Source organism: Ochotona princeps, chromosome 3 (genome assembly GCF_030435755.1).
Source record: "Ochotona princeps isolate mOchPri1 chromosome 3, mOchPri1.hap1, whole genome shotgun sequence".
In the NCBI taxonomy this organism is placed as follows: Eukaryota; Metazoa; Chordata; class Mammalia; order Lagomorpha; family Ochotonidae; genus Ochotona; species Ochotona princeps.
In genome coordinates this window covers 100,563,666-100,573,062 of record NC_080834.1, presented here as the reverse complement: position 1 = coordinate 100,573,062, position 9,397 = coordinate 100,563,666, and the positions used below count along the sequence as shown (strand labels likewise).

The following is a 9,397-nucleotide window of genomic DNA, read 5'->3' as shown; positions in this document are numbered from 1 at the left end:
CCCCACCGGGGAACACGACCTACGAGAAGATTCCAAACAGGATCGCGGAGACTCTGGGAGGGACGCGGCAGAGCCGGAGGCGGTGGGAAGGGGAGCAGTCCGCAGCTCCTGCGGGACAGCCTCGGTGTTCCTGGGAAGCGTAGTTCTTTGCGGGGTGCAGTGCTCGCGGTTCCTGCAAGCGGGACTACAGCTCCCTACAGGCCTGCGCGAGCTTTGGGCAGTGCGCCTGCGCGTTGAGGCTGGCGATGCTGCTATAAAGGCTTGTTTTGCTTCGGGGCTGATGCTCGGGAGCGTGGTTGAGCGGCCGGCGCTCCTCCCTGGGAGCTGGGACACAGGTAGGCGACAGTTACCCCCGCACCCCTGCTTCGTCTGGCGGTTGTCATAGGGCTCACCCTCTCGCGTTTCCTCTCTGCGTACGGTGGGCTGTGATGAGGGCTGTGAGGATTTTGGGGGACGCCGGATCCCTGATGAACGCGGCCTGGCCTCCGCCGCCCCCTTGCTCGGGACGCGACCCTTTGTAGGAGGTGTTGAGGGGCGCGGGGAGGCCCCAGGTCGGCAGGCAGGCAGGCAGGTGGGTAGCAGTGAGTGGTCAGGGGGTGCCGGCGCCGTCTGCGGCCGCGACCACCAGGGGGTGCTGCGCTCACAGTCCGTGGGTGTGGGTCGCGATCGCCTGGCCAGGCCCGAGCCGCCGGTGGGAACGCCCTGGGGCCAGCGCATCCCCAAGGCTGAGCTGGCCTGAGAACCGCCAGCCCCTGTCCTGAGATTGCTGGGGGCTGGGGGCGGACTGGGGACACCTCACTCAGGCCGCAGGCCGGAGACCGAGCAGCCAGCGACCCTCTCCGGCTTTTAAAAATTATTGTTTTTTTCACACGAGGCTAGATGGAGGTACGTGATGCGAGCCTGCACCACAGACCCGTAGTGGGAGCTGGGTCTCTGGACTTGTCACCCAACGGCGCTGCGTGCGTCACTTTGTGTTTTAAGCAGACAGCGGTCCGTCAGTGGCTTTCTGCCCCAGCACGGAGAGGCACACAAGCAAGCAGGAACTAGGAAAGTTTGCGAAGGTTTTGCAGGAGGACGAGAGGTTAGAGTGAAGTCTGAGGTGTAGGTGGGAGGCAGCAGTCATCTTGGATTGGCAAAGGGGTAGATTGCAGGGGGGCGTGGTAAATACCGCTGGGGTGCTTTTGGCTTGGTGCAGTGGGACCAAACCGCTTGCTGGGGTGCCTGTGCGGCTCCCCTCCCCCTGCCGCTGCGGCGGGAGCGCCCACACTTGGCTCCAGCTGCAGAGTCGCCCTGAAGAAGGCCGGCTGTGGGACCTGGGCACTCTCTGCCCTGCTGGTTTGGGGTCTGGGCACTTGGTGGGCATCTCCCACTTAATTCTTGTTGCCTTTGCTCTTGTGTAGCGCATGCTGTCCTTTCCTGGGATCTCTGAGGCCAGTTAGCATTTCCAGCAGATCCACACACAGTCTGTCCTCCATGCCCACCCCCTAGTCTTTCTTTAGTTGCTTGCTGCAGGTTAGGGCTTTGCTCCTTTGCAAAACCTCCCAGGTTCCAGGCTTGGGGTCCCTGTGCCTCCCCAGTGACAGGGTGGTATCCCCAGGACATGAGAGTTAGGTGTGTGAAGGATGATAGAGACTGTTCCACACACCTTTCATGCTTACAACAGCTTGGTCCTGAAGGATGGCTCAGCACTGTCTCTCAGGCCAGCCCGCACAGGCTCCAGTATCTGTAGTATTTGAGGGGAGTCGCGGCTCCCTGCCACTCCACTCACACACTCCGATGGCACCTTGCCCTCACAAGTAAAACATCTGGAAGAAACCCTGCGTGTCGTGGGAGTGTCAGCCAAGATGCTTGGCATAAATAGTGTTTGGTATTGTGAACGTGTTCCCCTGGGCACAAACTTCTCTTCCCCAGCCCCCTCCTCCCAGGGAGGTTAGGGAGCCGCTGGCAGGGGAGGGCTGCACTGCCGTGATCCCTGCAGCTTACAGTTAGACACTGGGGACACTGGCAGGTGGCAGGGCTGTTTATAGTTGAGCCTTAATGAGGTCTCCATGACGTGAGGGCTCTGCTCTCACTCGGTGAGCCAGTGTTCCTTATGGTACAGCGTGTCATTGGACAAGGTGATGTGTGTGTTTTTAAGAGAAGTCGCTTGGCTGGATCAAGCCTAGGATCCTTGAACCAGAATTTGGAAAGGTTCCTGAAGTCCAGTTTGGCTTTGATGTTGGAGGAGGCTGAGTGCTTATTGGGAGGACTAGTAAGTGTTGTTGTTGTTGTTGTTTCTTAAGCCTTAAAGAAAGGAATTATAGTTGACAGGATTCTGTGCCACAAGGATAATACCCTCCTGTCCCAGTGATAAGCAGGCATTTCTGGAACCTGAACAGCGACACAGCGGCTACATTGCTTTAATTTCTAGGGAGGCTGATAGCAAAGGTGTTTTCTCTGCTTGTGTCTGTGAGTGGGGAAGTGGTTCAGAGATGTACACATATGTTTATTTAAAGTAATCAGAGTTGATGACAGAGATTGAGTAGGCCAGGCAAGTGGTAGTTTAGAACGCGTGCAGGTGGAACAGGGTGGTGGAGGTATTTTTGGTTATTATTGTCCTTCAGTAATTGCTTCATTGAGACAGGATTCAAGTACTGTGAAGTTCATCCTTCTGAAGTGTGTGTTCAATGTGTTTTTAAAAAAGTATATTCCCTGTGTTGTGTGACTCTAAGCACTGTCTAATTTTAGAATTGCCTTACCCTGAGAGGAATTTGTGCTTTAATTCAAGTTACAGTGGTGTTTTGTGTTTTAGCTTGCAGCTCCATCATTGGGAGAGTAGATATTTTGTAAGTTTTCAGTTAGTGTAGTTGAATAAGGAAGATGATGTCCACATTGAAGTAGCAGAGTTTTTACGGCATGGAACAAACTGGAATTATTTCCAGAAAGTTTTTTTAAAATCTTTTTTATATTTATTTTATTTTTATTGAAAGATCAGATATACAGAGAGGAGCAGAGACAGAGAGGAAAATCTTCCATCTATTGACTCACTCCCCAAGTGGCTGCAACAGCTGGAGCTGTGCAAATCTGAAGCCAGGAGCCTCCTCCAGGTCTCCCATGCGGTGCAGGGTCCCAAGCCTTTGGGCCATCCTCAACTGCCCTCCCAGACCACAAGCAGGGAACTGAATGAGAAGCAGGGCCACAAGGATTAGAACTGGTGCCCATATGGGATCCTGGCGTGTGCAAGGCAAGGACTTTAGCTGCTAGGCTACTACACCGGGCCCCTTCGATCTTACCTAAAGGCTCTGTACATTGGTCTGTGACTTACTTATCCAGGTTGTGTGTCTCTTTCCTAGTGTGTATATTTTTTCTAATTTTTTTCCCTTCACATGTAGGAAAAGATCATTTTTCATGGGTTCTACATATTGGATTTTTTTCTTACCCTGTTTTAATACTATAGTTACAGCAGTAGAGAACTTGGATAGCTGTGTCCTGTTTTTTTTTCCTCTCTCTCATAAAGCACTTTAGCATGTGATTAAGCACAATACAGATGTCTGTTCTTGATGAATTTTTAATTTCAGAAATCCTGAAGTGGAAACGACAGTCTGGGAGCCGTGGCACCTGCCCTCAGAGGCAATGAAGGACATTGACATTGGGAAAGAGTACATCATCCCCAGTCCTGGCTACAGGAGTGTAAGGGACAGAACCGGCAGTGCTGGGCAGCACGGAGACCGGGAAGAACCCAAGTTCAAGAGCACTCGACCGGTCAGTGTTTGCCCAGAGCTCCTTTTCTTATCTGCTTGTGCTAGACCACACCTTTAGAGACAGGGTGCATGATTGCATCTATATATATGGTTTTTTTTTTTTTCTTTATTGCTTGAAGTCACTGGCAAGAATTCATGTTTGCTTAGGGGATGTTTTCTGGTTCTAAGTCAGCGTGCAGTTGACAGAAGGAGAAGCCGCGGCCCAGCTTAGGGGATGTTTTCTGGTTCTAAGTCAGCGTGCAGTTGACAGAAGGAGAAGCCGCGGCCCAGCCTCTCGCCTGTTGCTCCCAGGGCATCCTCCTCTTTCTTGGTTCTGCTCCATTTCGGTGCCTTCTTTGCTTTAGAGAAGTCACCATGGAAGAGAGAAGGGGACAGAGAGAAGATGAACCGTGAAGTTTCATTCATTTACTTTACAATGGGTTTTCTCTTTGGCCTCGTGTGTTTTGGGGGTGAACTCTTTGGAGAGACTCACTGTGATTGTACAATTCGGAGAGTTGTAGGTGTGCTTGAGGCAAGTCTAGTGTCTAGTCAAAAGGTAACCTTGTACACTGGAGGGAAAACACTACTTCTGAAAGAGAAAGGCATTATGTTCTTTCTTGAATTATAAAAGTAACTAATAAGGCAGAATGTGAGCAACTAGGTTAAGGCAGTTGTTCATGTGTCTGTTTAAGGAAACCTTGCGAAAGGTACAAGCTTTGCCCCCTGAGACTGGCATCCAACTAGCCTGACATTCCCTGTGCCTCTACACTGTACCTGTCAGCATGTTCTCACCACAGGGTCTTCTCAGTGCCCGTTCACGCTATACTTTGGAGAAGCCCAGATTCTGTGTCATCAGTATCAACCACTTCGTTGGTGCCAGCTCTGTAACTCCTTTATGTCCTGTTGCCTAGACATTATGTGAACAAAGCATGTACTGCAGAGTTTCTTGTGAGTTCTCGGTGTGAAAAGGGGCACACAGATGGTAGCCTTGGAGCAAGGCCTTGAGGCCTGATCAGGCTGGGAGGCTTCCTGGGCAGTAGAGACCCGCAGGTGTGGAAAACAACGGTCGCGAAAAAGTACCTGATGTGTTGGGACGGTGGAGGAAGCAAGCACACTAGCTGAACCTCAGGGCTTGGTGTTTGGAATGGTGGCAATGGTAGAGGTTAAGTGCATTCACCCGCAGCAGTTGGGGTACTTGGTGCTTGGCCTGTGGCCAGTGCTTGAGAGGTGTTGGGGGGGGTGGACAACCAGCAGGGGGTATGGACAAGGAGTGCGGCTCAGGGAAAGCTGCATGCCCTGCTGGCATGCCGGGGCAGGGCGGGGGTGGCTTTGTGCTTTTGAGAGGAGTGTAGATGTATATCCAGTTGTAAAAAAAAAATGGATATTCATGTATACACACGTGTGCACACACACACACATGCGTGTGTGCATACATACCTCATTCAGTTTCCTGAAGTGGTAACAGCTTGTACAACTAATGCAGTGTCATAACAGGATGTTGATTGACCTTGAAATTGTTCATTAAGCTTATTAAGATTTCACTGGTTTTACACACACAAGCACAGAGCATAATTTGAATTTTATCCGTATGTGCATATCTGTACGGTCACATACAGCACCACAGTTAAGATCCCAGTAGGCCACCTCTGCCTTCCCTCGCTCCTCTGGTGACCACTCAGCCTTTCTCTTCCTTGTCACTTTAAGATGCTCTGTAAATGGAGCCACACAGTATGTGCTGTTGAGATTTTATTTTAACTTGGCCTAATTTCCTTGCCAACTGCCTACTTCATGGTGTGCACATTCACTTCTTTATTTTTTACTACTGAGTAATGTTCCATGTTGGTGTTGTGATGCAGTGTGTCCATTGAAGGGCATATGGGTTATTTCCAGTTTGTGGTGATTGCAGGCCCAGGTGTTTTAAGCATTTGTAGCTAGCATTTTGTATGAACCTGAGTTTTCATTTCTTTGGGTGAATGCCCAGGACTGCAGTTGCTGGGTCATATGGTAAATCCATGCTTAGTTTTATGAGATGCTGCAGTGCTGTTTCCCACAGTGGCTGTGTCATTTCACATTGCCACCAGCAATGAGCCAGTTTTTCTACATTCTTATTGGTAGTTAGTGTTGTCATCGTTATTTTAGCCGTTCTGGTAGGGATGTCTGATCTCTTGCTGTGGTTTCCACTTGCATGCCCCTAAGGTCTGCTGACATTGAATTGATAAGAGAGTTTTAAAATTTAAGATTTCATCTTAGAAAGATCAGTGTTGGGGCTAGTGTTGTGCTGGCATGCCATATTAAAGTACTGGCTGGAGTCTTTGACTGCCCTGCTTCTCATCTTTTCTGCTGATGCATCTGAGAACACAGAAGAAGATGGCCTAAGTGCATGGGCCCTCTGCCACCTGTATGGAGGACCAGGATAGAGCTCCTGACCTAGACTTGGCTACTGCAGCCACTTGGGGGAGTGAACCAGTAGATAGATGATCTCCCTTTTTCTGTCTCTCCCCTCTCCTTTGTTGCTCTGCTTTCAAAATAATTTTTAGAAAGATTAGTCTTGAAACAATGCAGAAAAAACCTGGAACAGGAAAGAGATTCATCCTACAGGACCAACTAGGAATCAGCTGTGCCTGTCCATTTGCGACAGTGATCTGTTTCAAAGGATTGAGGAGAGGGAAGAAGACGAGGGGCACCTCCGGAGGGGAGGAAGGCCTTGGGCCTTGGTGGTGGTGAGGATTTAGAACTGTGAGTGGGCATAAGGGAGAAGGAGACTTGGGAGATACCAGCGAGTCTGATTTGAACACATGGAATTTGCAATGCATCAGGTCAAATGATTAGTAGTTAGAAGACAAGCAAGGAGCAGGTGGAGCACTGTCAGAGCTGGAGCCACGTCCCTGCAGGTGCAGCCTCCTTGCCAACACTGGCTGGCAGACCAGGCAGGGTTGGGGCCTGTGAAGCTGTGTGGTCCTGTGACACCATTGGGGACAGGGTCCAGTCCAGTTTGCTCGGGCAGAATTAACATTAGTGTGAGCAGTAGCAGCAGCGGGCTCTTTGTAGGTGGAAAACTGTAGAGGCTCTGCCCACCTGGCCTTTTGGTCCCTGAGTGAGTGAGCCAGCAACCTGGCAGCTAGTCCCCACCCCCATGAGACAGCAGTCTTCTCTTGAAGAAAACAGGACAGCTAATCCCACCTCTGTAAATTTCAGGAGTCCATATGAATTTTGTTCTCATTACTCTTTTTATGTGTCCCTGATTTTTATTGTATCTTTGCACCCTCTGGAGTTTTGTTTACAAAATTTTAATTTTTCCTTTTCCTTTTGTGCTTAGCCTTTACCTATAACCTATGAAGTTATAGGTTTATTCAGCCTTATTTTGGATACATGGAAAAGTGAATATAAAGGTATTAAGTATTTTGAAAGGTTCACATGCCGTTTAGAGTCTTCTTGAATGCTACCTATAAAAAAAAGAAAATATGTCTCAGATATGTTTGAGAGTTTGCTGTCAGAGGGAACCAGCATGATGAAAAGATTTTCCAGTTTGAGATGGTGCAAAGATGAGTAATTTCAGTAGTTGGAAAGTAGGGAGCCAGTATATAAACATAACTGGTTTTGGTTTAAGTAAGCAGTTAATTGGATAGATCGCAATTTCATATCACATCATCAAAGTCACCATTTCTAGATTAATTGATAAACAGAGGATAGGACCTCCCAGATACCAGACATGCCTGCTGCACATCAAGCAGTGACAGTACCCGTGAGTAGCAGCAGCTGAGCCTGTCTGTATTCCCCAAGGCTTCACTCACCATCATTGGTTTTGGCTGGGTCCCCTTAAAAATGTTAGAAGCATAGGATTCAAAGCAAGTCTGGTCCTTCCCCCACTCCCCAAGATTCAGGGGACACAGTGTGCCCATTTCTTAATACTGTAGTCTTTTTTTTGCAATCTCTTTGGGAAAATTGCCCCAGTCACCAGATCTTCAAATATCTGGAGTTCCCTACCATATGCTTAGAGGGAATCCGTGCAAAAATAGTGACTGCACACCTCTCCTGTCTTGAGAGCTGTGACACACCATGGATCCCTTCATCCTTATGTGTGAGCAGGGCTGCTTTCTCTGACCACTGGTTCTTGGAGCCTGAGCTGTCAGCTGATGTTAGGCTGCCGTTTTTTTCAGCCTGCGTGGAGGCTCGTGTCTAGGCCACCACTTGACGCTCTTCCTGCGGCTGGGGCATGAAATCTTCACGTGTGTGTGTAGGCCACATGACTTCACCACCCTCATTTGTTTCTTAAGAGATGATATTTCATAATTTTCCTGCTTGGTGGATGCTTGAACACCCTACCCTGTAAGATGCAAGCCATACATTGAACCAAGCGGTCTGGTTACAGATAACATCAGTACTGGGCCTGCCTGCCTGCCTGCCTGTCTGCCAGAAAAACCTTGTCAACTCCCAGATGTGTACTTGAGCACTACTCTTCAGGTGCTGTGGAAATTAATAAGAAGGGAGGAGTGCCTCTCAGGAGGGCAAGGGCACTCAGAGAAGGTGTCCTCTCCTCAGAACCTTGAAGGATAGGGAGGATCTGGAGAAGAACGTGCCAAGCCCAAGAGCGAGCAGGAAGCAGGGACAACCAGGCCTGTTATCTGAGCAGGAAGTGTGTGGCATCATAGCTACAAAGGGCTGAGTTGCTGAGTTTCACTCTGAATAATAAACCAAGGAGTCTGGATTTTAGTTGCTTTAAATGAATAAGCAAATGCAAGACTAAGTTATCAGGTGCTTGGACAAACCTTGTCTTCCTGTGGGGTGGCTTGTTAGTTCAGTACTGTCAGGCCAGAGTGAAGTGACTTGTTTTTCACCAGAGTGTCTAATCTGGGAAAAGAGAAGAGTGGAAAATAAGCAGAAGTCAACTCAAGATCACATGCCATTACTTCTCTATTTTTTACCCTTCTTGCAAAAGTGTACCAATGGCATTTTTGCTTCCCGCCAAATTGCAATATTCTCATCTAAGAAAAGTGATAAAGCAAAAATTCGTAAAATCCAGCAATCTTAGTATTTTATTAGTTCTGTTCCAGGGGTGGGGACCGCTGGATATTTATAACGTCATCTGCAAACCTTATAGAAACTAACCTGCTATATAGTTATGAAATTTTGAGTTCCTCCCGCAGTTGACTTGGGCAGGGCAGACTGAATGATCTCACAAGCATTTTATAGCTCCTGGGTCAGACTTTCCACACCCTTGTCAGTTAGACTGACCCTTTAACCTTGATTGGAGTTTTTATAATTAGTGATTTGAAACCTTTTGTTGGGGTGAAGTTACATTGTAATGTTCAGGGATATGGGTTTCATCAGAAACCATCCTGTCATGTCGATGTAAGCTCCTAGCTGGAAAAAATACATTTACTCTTAACTTCTATCCAGAAACAACATTGTTTTGCTAAGAGACTCTTGGAGACCTTGACCCTGAGCTTTTTTGTTTTACATACCGAAAGTCTGTGGTTTTTCTGTGCCCTTGTATTTTCAGGGTCTGGAATATTCCTTAGGAGAGGAGAGCAGGCTGAGGGAGCTGAGGATTTGGAAGCTTTTCCTTTTTTACCTTGATTGGTGTTCAGTGACTCAGCATATTTTCTGGACTATGTTAAAATGAGTCACAGTAGCTGCCTGCCTTCCCCCTCCACCCCTTTCTGTTTTCTCCCAGTAGG

General features: G+C 48.5%; 1 protein-coding gene across 5 annotated transcripts in view; it reads left to right on the top strand.

Annotated features, from left to right (window-relative positions):
- The window catches only part of ABCC5 (ATP binding cassette subfamily C member 5), an 81,555-nt gene continuing 72,158 nt past the window's right edge, over window positions 1-9,397 (top strand). For 3 of the 5 annotated variants that reach the window (XM_058662162.1, XM_058662161.1, XM_058662160.1), the window contains exons 1-2: window positions 62-335; window positions 3,558-3,741. In XM_058662162.1, the coding sequence (XP_058518145.1) occupies window positions 3,613-3,741 (129 nt within the window). In that variant the 5' untranslated portion in view covers window positions 62-335; window positions 3,558-3,612. Of the gene's footprint in view, window positions 336-704; window positions 886-3,557; window positions 3,742-9,397 lie in introns of those variants that run through there. The other 2 variants (XM_004577763.4, XM_058662159.1) reach the window with 2 other exon arrangements.